Source organism: Anoplopoma fimbria, chromosome 9 (assembly GCF_027596085.1).
Source record: "Anoplopoma fimbria isolate UVic2021 breed Golden Eagle Sablefish chromosome 9, Afim_UVic_2022, whole genome shotgun sequence".
NCBI classification, from domain to species: Eukaryota; Metazoa; Chordata; class Actinopteri; order Perciformes; family Anoplopomatidae; genus Anoplopoma; species Anoplopoma fimbria.
The window spans coordinates 8,036,312-8,052,767 of NC_072457.1; the positions used below are offsets into that span (position 1 = coordinate 8,036,312).

Here is a 16,456-nt window from a genome sequence, read left to right on the forward strand (position 1 = left end):
TTTCATTTTAAGCAGAAATAAACTTTTATCACTCCACATTTCAGAGGGAAATATTGTAGTTTTACCACATTTATCTCAAGGTTCTGCTTTTCAGGAAAAACAGCCTGGTTTCACCTTGATGACATCATGCTCTTTTAATTTTGTCCATTATTATGTTTATCTCTCCGACTGTCCTCTGTCACAATTTTGACATCGCGGAAATCCATCCAAACTTGGGAGTTAAAACACCAAAAATATTGGATACTTGAGAACATTTTACTTCTTAAAACTGTTTACTTTTAACTAACAATCTACATTTCTGCAAACCGCCACTTTACCAGTTGAACCCTTCATCTACAACTTGTTCACAATAAATGCAAGAAAATATGACCAACAGATGAGTCAGGGTGTATTAAATGAGGTGAAAAGGAGGTACAATTTCCGAGAGAAAAATGTGGTTTTACACTAGAATGATGTTGATCGCTGCTTAAATATCATAATTTAGCCAATGATGAAGCTTTTTTCCTCACAGGAAAAGGGTTTAAAACAAGTACACACACATTGATAGGCTGGAATAGAGGAGGTTCACATGTTTGCCCAGTCTTCTTAAGCTTGTAAGCAAGTAGACAGTTATATTAAAGTTCTTAGTCTTCTTTTTTGATTTGATTTGGCATTTGGCAAAACCTGCTGATTCTGTAGTTGAATAAATCATCATTGAGCATCATATTCTCATCCAAATAAAGATAAAAATCAGACGGGTAAAGTTATGCTGGTATATAATAGATTTTAGCTAAATCAGAGAATGAAGCACTGTTAAAAATAATGAAATAGACAAAAATTAAAACTACATTAGAACTTTTTTCATTCACACAATTAGTTTTAGTTTGGACCAGATGTATTTTAGTTATATTACACTTCCTCAGTGCCACAAAAATGTACATCCCTCCAATTTCTTCACAAATCACTGAGCTGCAATTATATTTAAAAAAAAATAAAAAGTGGAAATAGTTCATGGTTACTGAATTAACTAATAATGCATTTGCATTTTATAATTGCAGTTCAACTTGACATCTTAGAACTGCAGCGCTCCATTCATTTCTACTGAGAAACATATTAACCTGCAGCTGTAAATCTGGTTAAAGGAAATCTATTTTCTTTGCCACATTTTGATTTGATTGACAGTGTGCCTTTACACATCCCTTAGTCTGTGACCAACATCCTCAAAGCTTTTTTTTGAGGATTAACGAGATCCTGTGGAGTGTATACCCGAGGGTGTGGTGGGGCTGTGATTATGAAAACCTAAAGGGAAAGCTAAAAGCACCTGCACTTAAGTAAACACAAGTCCATTTGAATCCCCTTGTCAACAGACTATAAATAACTGAAGACTTTCTGGACAGGAACAAAAAACAGGATGAATTCAGCAAAGGTTTACTCAAAATGTAATTGTAAAAATCTGATGGGGCGTATCAAAAGCTTTTTGTCATCAGACATTATCACTTCTGCTGAAGCCTTCTTGATCAAATTTATTTTTTGGCCCCTTGTGTTGACTTCTGATAGAAGCTGCTACTACAAACACGACAAGATAATAAAGAAAAGAAACTTTAATCTTCCCAAAGAGTTTACACAACATTCAGAATCCTTTTCTTTTCTCAACATTTGTTAATGTTTTATCATCACAAAAGGTAAAGACCCACTAGCTCATGCTAGTTCTAGCACATCATTCTGCAGGTCTTCCAGAAAAAACAATCAAAAACAAAAGCCAAATGGCAGCATTTATCATAAACTACAAGGTAAAATAGAGAAAATTACAAATATATATATCCATCTATTTCAGGGAAACAATAGATTGTTGACACTCTCAAACTGCTATGGTGAGCCATAGGAAAAGTACAAATCCACAAAGTGAGGACGTGACAGCTGGTTATCATTAACAGCGTATAGATATGTCCTCTTTGAAAAATATACTTTTATGTAGCCCAATGACACTAACTGTTAGCAGCTCAGACAAAGGATGCTGGTCTTTCAAATTTACAAAAAAGTTAATCGTCTTTTGGTTTTCACCTCACATATCATACAGTTGTTTTTTAATTAGTCTCAAATGCATAAATGTGCATATGTGCAATATGGATAAATATCTTTGAGAACAGCGAGTCTTAAAAACTTATTTAGACTTTCTGAATGTTACTGGAGTGTTTTTTTTTAAACACAGCTATCGTATGTGTGTTGTGTGGAGTGTTTAAACATGTACAGTCGTACAGGCTCTGACTGTACTGTCCTCTGAGAGTGTGTGCGTTTGGTCCGTTCTCTTCCATCAAGAGTTGGTCCTGAAAACTAGAAGTTAAAACGACTTTTTTCAACAACAAGATCAAATATTGAAGCGCGGAGGGGAAGAGAAGAAGAAATTCAAGAATTCAAGGCACATTTAGTCACATAAGGCTGGTCCTTCATTGTCTCTGGAATTAAAGAGAATCAAACACTTTTATCCATTCAGTCATTTGCCAAACGGAGAATAATATTGATTAAAAATAGCATCCTGTCAGCATAGTCGTCTCACAACAGACAGGATTTGTTGTGAATGGACATCAATATGATTTTAACATCAATTTAAAAGAAATAGTTTCATATTTTGGGAAATACTCTTAATTGTTTTAATGTGCAGAGTTAGAGGAGAAGATCAAAACATTTTCATGTTTGTACGTTTAATATAAAGCTACAGCCGGAAACTGGTTAGCTTAGCTTAGCATAAAGACTGGAATCAGGGGAAACTGTTAGCCTGGCTCTGCACTAAGGCACATCACCTCCTGTTAAACCTCATCTTTATTTATTTTTTTACAGTTTGGTTTTTTATATTTGTGAGGTTTAGATGTGCTGGTAGGCAGAATTTTGTTTACCTTTAGTGAAAGCCAGGTTACCCTGACAGCTAACCGTTTTCAGTCTTTATGCTAAGCTATGCTAAGCTAACAGGCTGCTGGCTGCAGTCTTATATTGAACAAACTCTCAGCAAGAAAGCCAATAATAGCATTTCCCAAAATGTCAAACTAAAACTTTATTCAGAGTTTGCTGGCCAGTTTGCATGCATGATCCGCAAATCTTAATGCCGCTTTGCCCTGTTTATCACAACAGGTGTCAAATCAAATCATGAGAGAATTCATGTTCAGGGGTTCCTGAAGCTTCCTGATTAGACTTTCGTAAAGTATTCATCTAGATCTCACTCAACTGATAAGAGTTCTGTAAATAATGTGTAACCGGCAGTCGTAGCTGTCCTTACAGAGCCAACATGTCCGCCATGCTGCGATACAACATTCATAATGCTGGATTACAAAAGGCCATTTACAGTTCCCAAATGTGTTTACTGCAGCGACTCCTGTTCAACAGATTTGTCAAACAGTTTAAAAGTGCGTTTCCGATGATTTCAAATCACTGCAAGATGAAAACGATGATTTTACAACAACAGTAAAAGGATTGTAGGAGTTTTTTTTTTTTTTTTGCGTATTGAGTTAAAAGATTTACAAGAGTGAAAGTTTGAAAGGCAGCGGCAGTCGAGTCCCCGTAGATTTGCAACATTTCCTGTCAAATTGAGCCGCTGTGGCTTCAAACGGAGTGATTAGTGCTCTTCCAGCCAAGATGGACTGTCCCCACCTGGCATTTTCAACTTGATGTGGAACTGCTTGAGTGTCTGTTCCAGCTGCTGTTGGTTTCCGGCGTAGTACGCAGCGATGGCGTTGTGGAACAGGATGAGCTGGTGATGCAACACCTTCACCTGTATGGGGAGCAGGAAAAGGAAAATAAAGAGACAATGAGCACACCTGGAATGTAAAGCCGTTACGTTTACGCAGGTATGTCGGGCAGAACAACTCTGTAGCCGACCTTGTTCTCTTCCAGGAACTTCAGCTTGATGGAGACGTCGTTTCGCATCCTCTCGAACTTCTCGCGGTGGATCTGGAACTGCTGCTGGGAGAACTCGATCTTGGGCATGGTGGTGGCATCACGGGGCCCCAGATTCAACTCCTCCAGATCCGTACGGTACGCGTCATATTCAACCCTAGACGTATGGTAGTAAAAATAAACATCACTATAGGGGCAAGGCTGTTAGAAATCAACATGAGACAGGAGTAAACCCTGAAATGTGTTATGAAGGAAAATTCATTGAATTTCTTTACTAAACCTCAAGGTTATGTTTAAATGTGTTTTATTGAGCAACACTGAATGGAAAAATAACTTTTGTTTGTTTGTGAGAATCCTTTAACAGACACCTTTAATATGCATTCATTCACATGTATGCTTAGAATATTTCCGAGCAGATGCATTATTCAAGTCACTGCCTGTATGAGAGTGTAGATGTTAGCTTGCATTAAGAGTTAGTGGGCAAGCTCTGTTGTTTTCACATGAAGTGTGAAGTAAATGTGGTGTTTGCCACTAAAGCAGGTCAATTCAAACATCTAATTTTGTTCTTGCAGAAAACAACACAATCAACACCTTTTCTGTATCACAAATAACACACTTTACAGTGCTTGAGGTAAGGAGGCAAAACGTTTTTGATCTCACGAAGGATCCAGCCAGGACCGAAACAAATGGTGAGATCATATTTTGTGGTTGTCTGCTAAATGACTGTAATGTAATGTAATGTAATGTAATGTAATGTAATGTGGTTTGGAGATGGTGCCCACACGTGATCATGCATTACCTACCTGGCAAATTCATACTGCTTGATATTAAGCAGGGTGTCTTCGATTGTTTTGTCCACGAGTGTGTTCACACTGGAGATGAAGTAGTTGATGGAACCCAGCAGTGTCTCTCCGTTTTTGGACAGAAGCTTTTGGGTTTCAGCGTTGTAACCAAACTCCTCCTAAAGAACAGAGTCAAACAAGTTTTAGTTAATTTTGCTTATTTGGCACCGTTGTCTGCAGTGGCTACTGCGGGTGCCAACATCATACAAGTAATATAATATATATATATATATATATATATATATATATATATATATATATATATATATATATATATATATATATATATATATATATATATATATATATATATATATACATACACACAGAAATGATAGTGATTATTAAAGTGTAATAGTGTGACACAATTACCATGGGGAGATCAATTCCTGGTTGTTTACCTCCAGCAATCATTTATTTATTTTTCTTTTTGTCATCCCTTGATCATTTTAAACTATTAGACACGTGTGTAAAATTGTCAGAATTAGCATTTGAATTCTTGAGTTTTAGCTCAAAATGAGTTTGAGAGGTCACAGTGACCCTTGACCACCAAAATCTGATCCTGTTTGTGTCAAATTTAACCAAATTCCCTTGTTGCCAAGGGATATTGTGTTCACAAGAATAAACCGGGCGTATGGACAACCCAAAAACATAATGACCTGACCAGGTAGTCGCCGGCACAGAGACATACAAATAAATGAATGTGCAGACTAGATAAAACATAATAAAACGGCATTGCAACAATTAATATACAGCACAAAATTCCCAAAAGAGCATCAATGTCTGAGATACAAAATACATACATCTAGTTCTATGATGTAGAGACATTCTCTTGTATATAATGCACTCACTCAAATCAGAAAAAGAATGCACTTTGTATTTGAATAATGGAGCCATAAAGAGAAATCACGTAAACACAATTCGAGCACTCAGAGGAAGTGGAGGAGGACCCAAACTTCAACTATGAAAGACTCTTTAGTGCCTTTTAAGCCATTAACTTGCAATGCTTCTAAAGAATACAAATACACAGTGATCTAAGTGATCAGAGTAGATAAACCACAAATCAATATACATCCTGCATTATTTTATGACTCTTTGCTGGGCCGCTAAGTGAAGACGATAACACGCCCCTTCCTGTTTATTCCATCCAATCTGATCGATTACAAGGCATCGAAATATTTACGGACTCACGTGTAGTTGTGGTGACTTGAGGCTGAGGTCGGCGAAGGCGTCGCCCAGCTGCCTCTGCGTCTGCATTATCTGGGACAGCTGAGAGGCCAGAGTCTGAGCCAGCTTGATGACGTTCTGGTACTTTCTCTTATTGTCCCGGAGGACTTCGATTTGAGCCTCCAGCTCCAGGTCCACGGTCCTCGAGCCCCGGCCCAGCTTCTCTGACAGGATCTGCCTGGTGCACTGCAGAGGACGGAGCATTTTTAAACATTAAGAATGAGTGGCGGGAGTCGCTACGACAAATCCTAAAAAACAAGAAATGATATCAACAATTTGTATTTTTCCATTGTTCACTTTTCTGCCAACATCCTAATGAACAGAAGGATTGAGACTGAAGCTAAGAGAAGAAGCAGTGTGAGGAGGGATATAAAAAAAGAAAAAAAAAAAAAAGCTCAAGGACAGAGAGGATTACTTTATATGTGTTGATGCTCCACTTCCTCACTAGGTCCAGTTTTTCCATGGCTGGGCTCTTTAAGTCATCTGAAAGGACCACCGCTCCGCTGTTTGGCTGTTCATTCATCGTGCCTGGACAATTAAAAGTAATTCACTTAGTGGGTGATTAAGTTATTGGGTTTGCAGGCTAGAGGGCTGTGGTGAAAAATGAAGGGAAGTACAATTCAAAGTGTTACAATCATCAAACAGTGTGATGAGATTGTCACGTTAACACTGACACTTAGACACTAATTTTAAGGCATTAGAGGACGCTGATGACATCTACGGTTATTAAAATCACAATGAACATTAAAATACAATTAGTCATGACTTACCATTTTCAAAAAAACAGTCATAGTTAAAGTGATGAAAAGTGCTTTATTGTGGTTTGGGCATAGAGGGGAAATGCTGGAAGATATTGAGCACAGAAACTGACAAAATATACTTAAAAGGATATCAGACAAGTCAAAAACATAGCTGAATACATCACAATAATATTGTTAATTAAAGGGGCCAGTGTGAAGCATTACAGGGGATATATTAAGGAAATGGAATATAATATTCCTAACTGTGTTTTCCTTAGTTTATAATCACCTGAACCTAGGAATCGTTTTGTTCCCGTTAGCTTACAATGAGTCCTTCATATCTACATATGGAGAGGTTCCTCTTTACGGAGTCCACCATGTTTCTACAGTAACCCAGAATGGACAAACCAAACACCGGCTCTAGAGCTTTTCAGGTTTTATGCAGTAGCATTCTGCAACCACACCGCTAGATGCCACCAAATCCTACACACTGTCCCTTTAAATAAAGAAAAAGTGGTATAAAAAACTAAAAAGTTTGCTTACCAGATTAAATGGTTTTATATGTAACCAGTTTACGCAGTCATGCTACAACACTATGCAGCATATAGATGATTACAGCTGCGTGCACTGACTGCTGGAGGTAGCTATAATAACTGAAAAGGCTGGTGGTCAATGTGTTTTTTTTAATTTATTTAATCAACCGATTGGTGGTAAAGGATTTTTTTTTACCAACAACTGAATGGAGGTAAATGGCTGAATAAAAAATGTATACTTATTTTAAAACTATATTTTAAATGATCTATTGATGTATTCTCTTATATCTTTTACTAGTCTGACAACCTTTTACTATATTTGTCAGTTTCAGGATTCCATAGAGAGACTAGGGAAGACTAGGTATGCAAACTTTTGCAAGGACAAAGGTTACAAGCAGGAACAACCCACTGCGATTAGGTGTGAAAGCAGTTCTTTCCCAGCCAAGCGAATTGCTTTAGGCATCAAGAGGTTTCATCAGACGTAGAAATCCTGAGATCTAGATCCTAGGTAAGATGACTCTAAGGGGTGTGTAGAAGGCATTTCATTAGCCACTGCAAAGCAGGAAACTACTCCAGTTAGCCCATACTTATGCAAAGACAAAGTTTGAAGAGCCAACAAACAACGAAGGAGAAGAAGAAAGGTTTGATTCTGAGTGGAGTGCAGCCTGTGGGAACAAGGAGCAGGTGAGAAACTGATGAAAACCAAGAAAGGTGCGACAGGCCTGCGGTTAATTCAGTGTGGAAACGGTGACGATTCAGCATCATCTGATTCATACGGCTGTCTCTGCTGGTACCTTTCTCAGCCTGACTATCGCTGGCAGAGCGCGCCAGGCGGCAAGCAACAGCCGAGCTGGGCGCTACAGAGGCCACGGGAGACGTGGGCAGGCTTGCTGACCCTGGGAGATATTCAGAGTTATGATTCATTAGTATGTCACCATCCAGACGACACAAGCGTAAGGGGGGGGATTTTTTTCATTGAGGTTGATTTCCTGTGCGTGTTTTGTCTTATCGTGGTGGCTCTCTCCTTGTCACAGGATGAATGAATTGATGAACAAAAGCCTACCTCAACCAGTGTAAACAACATGGAAAATGGCCATGGCAACATGGTGGTACACGGGCTGCAACAGCTCCCCACTCTATGGGGAGATTTTTTTTAAAATTTGCATTTGTAACAAGGGCACGATGATGAAAAGGAGAGGAGGGTTACAACGTCGGAGATCAGAGGGACCTCATTAAATTCAATTGGATGTTCACCTTTACAAATTCAAATGTTCTGCCTTTCAAATTTCATATTAAAACCCCAAAGTGGAGCACTGTGAATACAGGAGGAGAAAAACACTGTTTGTAAACACAGAACGCTGCAAAGCAATCAGAGAACGTAATAAGGACCGATACGTTTCTGATGAGCGAGGAAACAGCGCATGGACAAAAAGGAGAGATGTTTTTACCTTTGTACGGTCCTGATTCAATGATGCCTTCTGTTGTTGAAGCAAAGTTGCTGGAGGTGACACAGGACTCTGACAGGTTTAGGGCCCCAGGGCCACTGGGGTAAGAGTCCTGTGGAAAAAGAAAAATGTAACCGGTTTTAGTTGTTCCTAGCAGACAGGCAGCAGACAGGGAACTTTCTGTACTTTCTCTCTGTGTGTCACCAAATATTTTAAATTAACACACACAAAAAGTACAATACATTTAGATTAACTTCTCAATAAAAGCCTTAATAATCTCTCTGAAAAAGTATTTTTATTGCATGTTTACTTAAGTAGAAATGAATAAACATTCCCTGCTCTCTCCTGTCTGGTAACCTTTCCTCGTTTTCAGCAGAACTTTGAATAAGTCATGTCTGTGCTTTCCCCTTAAACAAAAATATAATTTTAATATTTTGGAAAAAATGCTTGATTGTGTAGAAGCGTACACGTCATAACATTTATGTCACTAATGACTGACGTTAACTCACTGCAAACCTGAAGTAGAGAGCTGCAGCTGAATGGTGGACTGCTGATAAACCTGTGAATGCATTTTACATTCAGTGTCTGATTTAACATCTTGAAGCTGAACACATTCTTGTGGTTGTGGCGAGGTGTCAGTGTGACTGTGAGCCATTAGGGGGAAACAGCAGGCCGTCCGGAAGCACTGCCTCCTCAGACAGATGGATGAGACATGGAGGGCACCCTGAGGTCTCAGACTAAAGGACTGCACTGCAGAAGGATCCGACCTTGAGTGTCAACGATTTGTTGAGTTTACTTTAAAATTGGTTGACAAACATGAATCTGCAACTATTTTGGTGAGTATATTTGCGAGCAGGTTTTTACAAAGTTTTCTGATGTTTCATGGACATGCTTTAAACTGATTCATTGAGATAATAATGATGAAGTGCAAAGTAATTGTTGCAGCCCTACCATTTAGCTTACAATGCCAAAGACATAAATTATACATATTTGTTTTTGCTCTGTTCTTTTTCATCCAGGAGCAGAGTTTTTAATATAAAAAGTAGAGCCAATTTAATGAAAGATGTAAATGATGTAACGTTGTTGTAACAAACATAATCTTTCAAAGGAAGGACTTTTTAGACTTGGTAAAGTTTTGTTTGGGAAGCCAATAAACTCATTTTGACAATGACACAGCTTGGAGAGATGCTGTTCCCACAACAAAGCCCTTACCCTCTGGAATACGGTCTCAGGGCTCTGATCCAGGTCTCCATTGCTGGTGACCGGGATCTCAGCTGCTGAGCTTCTATGGGACTCCTCAGTCATTGTGCTTTCCTGTGACACAGAGGGTGAAATGAAGCAGGTTATTCTTTCAAAGCTTTCCCAAACAACTGCAAAGAGAGAGAGAACACCGTTTAAGAGAAGAGGACTCAGGATCCAGGACACAACAGGACACTAGTTGTGGGCTGCCATCTTGTGGACACAGCCATGGTGGAAATCAGTAGCTTCAAAATTGATAATAAAAGGTTGTGGGTATCATATACTGACGTGATAAAGTGATTTCTGAGTAAATATATACATTGGCGATAACAATTTGAAAGTTTAAAAACACTACAATACCTACAATACATTGTAACACAAGCTGTGCCACCCAACAAAATCTTTGCAATAAATATGCCTGTATTCTGGTCAATCCGCCCTCTTTCTATGACTTCTGTCACCAATTTCCAGGACAGGACGAAGAGCTTAGTTAGGTATAAGTCAGTGATGTTGCATTATTACAGCATTTACCAGGATAGCTGAGGTCCTTGTGCAACAACTGTCATCAATTTTCAACACTCCCCTATTTTACAACACTGTTTGTTTCATTACTAAACAGTGCAGGACGTAATATGTTACAGAGAGCATTACACCAACTTCACTCTTTATTCAAACACTCTATTTAGTGGAGTATCGTAAACAAATGGTATGGTGCATCATAAAGGTTGAGTTCATAATGCCTCCACCCATGCATAAAAAGAAAAAGGGCATTAAGCCGTTATCTCTTAACATCGGCTGTTCTCCATAGCGATGTTTTGGACCGACAATATCTGGTTCCTCGTTGCCACGTTCACGTCAGTGTTTCCTAGCAAATACAAGGCTCTACATTTTACAGTGACACCAGCTGTTTCAGACCACATTAAAACCCCGTGTGCCACGTTTTGTAACGGGGCATTTTGTGGCCTAACTCGGAAAGATCCTGTGATGCAGAAACACGCATGGAACAAAATTCTCCTAGACCTGGAATATAATTAACAAATCACAAGGAAAGAGCAACTATAATCTTTATGAAAACATATGAATCATGGTTCCCTCCCAATTGTGCCTGTGGATAAAAATGACAGAGTGACACATTGGTTTGCTTATTGTTGGCTCGTAGCAGGCCACGGGGTGGAGACAGCAGTTTGTGGCAACATCAGTTTGGTTCGGCCTATCATAAACTAGATGTCTGCAAGTTGCAGGCTGAAGATGCAGCTGTGTTGGTTTTTAGTACAATTTATGACCTAATCACTATGGACTTAGGAACTAGGACACTGACCTAACACTGTAAAAGCTTTACATGCGAGAGCTCTGTGAGGTCTGGTAGTGTAAAGCTGGTTAATGTGGATTAATGACACACCTGGCAAAGAGGCCCACACAGAAACAATGCATTATAAATCAATAATCAGAATGTTCATCTTTGAACAAGTTCCTCCAACTACAGGTGGACCTGGCCAAGTGTGTTTAATAATGCAAATAGCTACCAGATAACAAGGTAACGAGAGCTGGGACTCGTCTAAACTGACCGACTGGTTTCACTGTGTGAGCAAAAATAAGTACGTTTAAATCATGGGTTTATATAAATAACACATTTCATAATCAGAGCTAAAATAAGGTATTTACTGACAGCTACAATTCCCTAAAGTACCGGGTCTATATATTGGATTCTAGCTAATTCTATAAAAGAATACTAAACTTAAAGAGACACACAGATTCAAATGTGAGGTTTACTCCTAAAAGAAAGTAGTATATGACCATAAAATGACTAGCAGAGTGAAGTGAACAAAGAGAGAAAAACATTTGCGACCACAATGGGTCATCTGATACTGTACGTGTGTGTTACTAAAAAGGTAAAACTGATCTTGTGAAATCAACCTCCAGTAAAGCCAGAACCAAAGAAATCCTATATGCTCAACCACAATTTAACATATTAAAAAGACCAAAGTGAAGATTTCAGGTTTGCATGTGTAACAAAGACTCTACTTTGTGTCACGTGACAGACACATAAATACTTTAAGGCCATATGACGCCTGCATGCAGGCAGATCAGCACAGACATGCACTTGTAGGCCTGTCCAAACCTACTGCAGATAAACCAACCTCCTGCCAGATAATCATCTGACATCAAGTTCAAACAGGTTGCCTGGAAGAGACACATCTGAGTGCATGCATTTCTAAAATAGGGCGTAAAATAAGACGGATTGTAACGACATTTACTGAAAAGCACAGTTTGTTTTCTTTTAATTTAGCTGCAGTTGTTGCATAACTATCCATGTATCTCCATTTAAGATGCTTCTTATTTTGCAATGGGACTGATTCAGCCGGGGAGGACCAGGGGTCTCAAAGCCAAACGACCCAACCCAACATCTGCAAACATTCTGCAAACGAAGCTTGCTGGAGCAAAGTAACTTCAAATTAATCAGGCATATGAAAAGGCATGGTATGGCAAGTCACGGTGTGCTGTTCCCTACAGCACAGTATCCTGGAAACAAGCTCAAATGACGTGGGAGGAAGGGATAACAACAATAACCTAATTGTCCCAATTAGCTGCGTCAGCTGAAGAGGAAAGAATCATGTCTTGCTTCTCAAACTACAGAACTGTGTATAGAACTGTGATGCATTTAAGGCTACTTAATGAAGAAGGTTTACAAAAAGAGAAGACTTTTGATTTTAAAATTCTTTCAATCTGACATGTTATACTGGCACTTAGCCCAAAACGTGAATCAGCAGCGTGCAGAGTCCCACATTCCAGCAACGCAAGAATTGTGGAACTGCCAGAGAATGTGCAGTCAGGACTCCAAGTCTGTTTTACTTACCCAGTCATGTGATTGACGATATGTGGAATTCACGAGCTCTATGTACCCGACTTACAAACAGGGAAACATTGTGAGGAAACGGTGTCATTTACACATCATGTACACGCTCACATTGCACACAGAGTCAGTGTCCAATAAAACAGGGCAACATTTAGAGAAGTGTATACTTACTTACTTGTACTTTATAATAATATACATAAAGATTGCACGGTAATAAAGAAAAATGAATAAATCACTTTGAGATAAGCCATTTAAACGAGGCAGAGGAAATGTATGAAGCCTTGATCGTCCCCAAACACATAAGGCACCTCACAGAGCAGCACAGAACAAGTAAAAGAAAGGAAGCCACCAACTGCACCATCAACACAGAGCGACAGCTACACCAGCTATACATTTCTAAAACCTCCAGCAAAGCAGAATGAAACCTGAGACACGTCCAACAGGGAGAATCAAACACCAAACATCTCTTATAGCTATAAGTCAGGTTCAGGTTGTTGATTATACTAAAATAAAGCTTCACAACTTAAGTCAATCTGATAATAAAATGTTTATATAGGAAAGAAACCACCACCATCCCAGCTAGTAAAGACTGGAGAAGCAACATGAACAAGAGCACAGTAAGGAAGCGCTTAGAGAGGTTGAGCGCCCAAAGTGACGGTAAATATCACCTGTGTTTCGGTTTGAGAATCTCCACTTTCCTCTGGTGTTTCAGTGGTTTCAACATGATGAATCGTCTCCTGTCCCTTATTTTCTACACTGTCAGACACGTGTGCAGCATCACTGTCACTGCTCGTCAATGCACTCTCCCTCTGAATGCCCTCATTCTCCTCCAGAATAGCCTCGTCATCGTTTTCTGCATTTTCTTCAGCGCTGTCAATAGCAATGTCGTAGAGCACATCGTCTCTGTCATCTCTTGGCCTACTGTTGTCTACACTCTCCTGCTTTTCATCCTTACTCAAACTCTCTTCTGAATTTTCAGCCACCTCACAATCCATCTGAGAGTCCTCGGGTGAGGTCTTCCCCAATTCAGCCTCAAGACTAACTTCAGACATACCTGAAAATAGACAGATAGAAGGGTATAAATAGGTCCTACCAAGACAGTTTGTAGTGCACCAAAACAGTACAATAAAGAAGTACTAAAAGTATAATCCTTACATTCAAGTCACAGTGCTAGGCATGCATGTTTTCTAAAAGATAAATCCCTGACAGAATTGAAAAACTCAGAGGATGTTATTTGTTAAATAACACTTACTGCTACCGCTGTTTTTTTCTAATCAGGATGTAAAATATATTCCACCTTGTTATATAAAAATGCATTTTTACTTTTCCTGTCATGCTGTGCCTCTATTTTAAGCCAGTAGCTGGAAATGACATATCTCTGTGTTCATTTTATACAGCACAACAAAATATTCAATGCTTTATTGTGAATGCATGTAGAATAGATAGCCTTAATTGTAGCACATTTGTTTCAATGCTATTTGCATTATCTATTGCATTATCTAGGCTGAAAACTCACCTCTTCAAGAAGTACTACCCTGAGCCTTCCACTTAGCACTTATTGTATTCTTATTAGTTTGTTGCACTTATTGTATTCGTATTAGTTTGTTATTGCATTCGTATTAGTTTGTTGCACTTATTGTATTCGTATTAGTTTGTTGCACTTATTGCATTCGTATCAGTTTGTTGTACTTATTGTATTCGTATTAGTTTGTTGGACTTATTGTATTCGTATCAGTTTGTTGTACTTATTGCACTTTAGTTTGTATTATTGTATTCGTATTAGTTTGTTGCACTTATTGCTTTCGTATCAGTTTGTTGCACTTATTTCATTTGTATTAGTTTGTTGCACTTATTGCATTCGTATCAGTTTGTTGTACTTATTGCTTTCGTTTAGTTTGTTGCACTTATTGTATTCGTATTAGTTTGTTTCTGTACTTTTGCTCTGGTTTATGCTCTTAGATGCTTGTTTAAGAAAGGAGATGCACTTATGACTTCTGGTGACTAGTAGTTCTCTTGAATACCTATGTTGAATACACTTCCTGTAAGTCGCTTTGGATGAAAGCGTCTGCTAAATGACTGTAATGTAATGTAATGTAATGTAGCCCTGGCCTTGGACACAGGTGGACACATGGGAGCTCAGTGCTGACAAGGCAACACCACCGTGAATATCCAGTTCTTCAGCTCTCTGCAGGAAAAATGTGACCCATTGACATGGAAATCAGGTACTTTAGTGAACAAACGACGTGGATGCTGTCAGTCAAACAGCAGAGGCGTTGGCACACATCAACCTGTTTCTCTCTTTGAGCACCACACACACACACACACACACACACACACAGGAACTGTCAACCTTACCTGTTGCAGCGCGGTCACGTGACTCATAAAACACTGATAAACGCAGGTTGCGACACATTAAACACTGAAGGGCCATTGTTATGTGTTATTTGGAAAAGGAAGCACCCAACAAACCGGTAGCTTCTGCCACTCAAGAGCTCCGCTAACTACCGCGGTGACGTGTTGTTTGCTAACGTTAGCCTAGCTAAGCAGCTGATAACGAACCCATTTAGAACTACAATAAAATGTAATTTATGTTCGTATTTCACCAGATGTGCAGCTCTACGGTGTAAGGGAATGGTAATGCTAAAAAAATAATTAAAAAAACCCACACACGTTGGTTAGCGTTAGCGTGAACTCACCTGTGCTGGTGGCTAACCGTGTAGCTGCGGACGGTTAGTTAGCCGTTGTTAGTGTGGTTCGCTGAAACCGTTGGTGACGTATTTTCCAAACGGCAGTGCATGTGGTGCGAATGCAGCCGTTGCATAGATTCGCACTGACAACGGGATCACCAACGGTCCTCGACTCTCCGTAGCAACGCTCGGCTGGCTGTGTGAACCCCGGAAAGACAGACCCAGTGTGCGGGCCCTCGGCTGTCAGCAGACGACGACCACATCGTTTTTGCAAATCGCTGCATGCGCTCTCCCCCTGCTGTTAACTCGTGGTAGTTGCAGTTTGTGTCCAAAGGTGTTTAATACATTAAAATTCATTTTTTTTGTTCAAAATATTCAGACAAATGTGTGGTAAAACACGTCAATAAAAAGGCTACAGTCAAAGTCATGTATGTTTAACTCAGCTGCAACCAGCGGTAGCGTGTTATAATGTGATGTTACCCCAAAAACTCAATTTCCCATCAGCCCCGGGAAGTGTGTCCAAGGTCTTTAATACATTTAAATCATTTTTGTTCAAAATATTTAGACAAATGTGTGGTAAAACACGTCAATAAAAAGGCTACAGTCAAGTCATGTATGTTTAACTCAGCTGCAACCAACGGTACACTTTTATTTAAACTGTAACGTGTGATAATGTGATATTACCCCCAAAAAACTCAATTTCCCATCAGCCCCATGCTAGTTGCAGTTTGTGTCCAAGACCTTTAATACATTTAAATCATTTTTGCTCAAAATATTCAGTCAAATGTGTGGTAAAACACGTCAATAAAAAGGCTACAGTCAAATAATTTATGTTTAACTCAGCTACAACCAATGGTACACTTTTATTTAAACTGTAGCTTGTGACAATGTGATATTACCCAAAAAACTCAATTTCCCATCAGCCCCGGGAAGTGTGTCCAAGGCCTTTAATACATTTAAATCATTTTTTGCTCAAAATATTCAGACAAATGTGTGGTAAAACACGTCAATAAAAAGGCCAAAAG

At 39.1% G+C, this 16,456-nt stretch overlaps 1 protein-coding gene across 3 annotated transcripts; it reads right to left on the reverse strand.

The window, feature by feature from the left end:
- Window positions 1-1,564: 1,564 nt before the first annotated feature.
- Window positions 1,565-15,697, reverse strand: arfip1 (ADP-ribosylation factor interacting protein 1 (arfaptin 1)). Of its 3 annotated transcripts, XM_054604430.1 has the most exons (10): window positions 15,441-15,697; window positions 13,413-13,798; window positions 9,864-9,965; window positions 8,655-8,763; window positions 8,001-8,102; window positions 6,349-6,461; window positions 5,898-6,119; window positions 4,668-4,825; window positions 3,847-4,021; window positions 1,565-3,739 (listed from the first exon to the last, which is right to left on the reverse strand). In XM_054604430.1, exons 2-10 carry the CDS (start codon window positions 13,794-13,796, stop codon window positions 3,584-3,586), a joined length of 1,521 nt encoding a protein of 506 aa, XP_054460405.1. In that variant the 5' UTR covers window positions 13,797-13,798; window positions 15,441-15,697; the 3' UTR covers window positions 1,565-3,583. The 3 variants fall into 3 exon arrangements, with proteins under 3 accessions (XP_054460405.1, XP_054460407.1, XP_054460406.1); XM_054604432.1 differs by lacking the exon at window positions 13,413-13,798; XM_054604431.1 differs by lacking the exon at window positions 8,001-8,102.
- Between the last annotated feature and the right edge of the window lie 759 nt (window positions 15,698-16,456).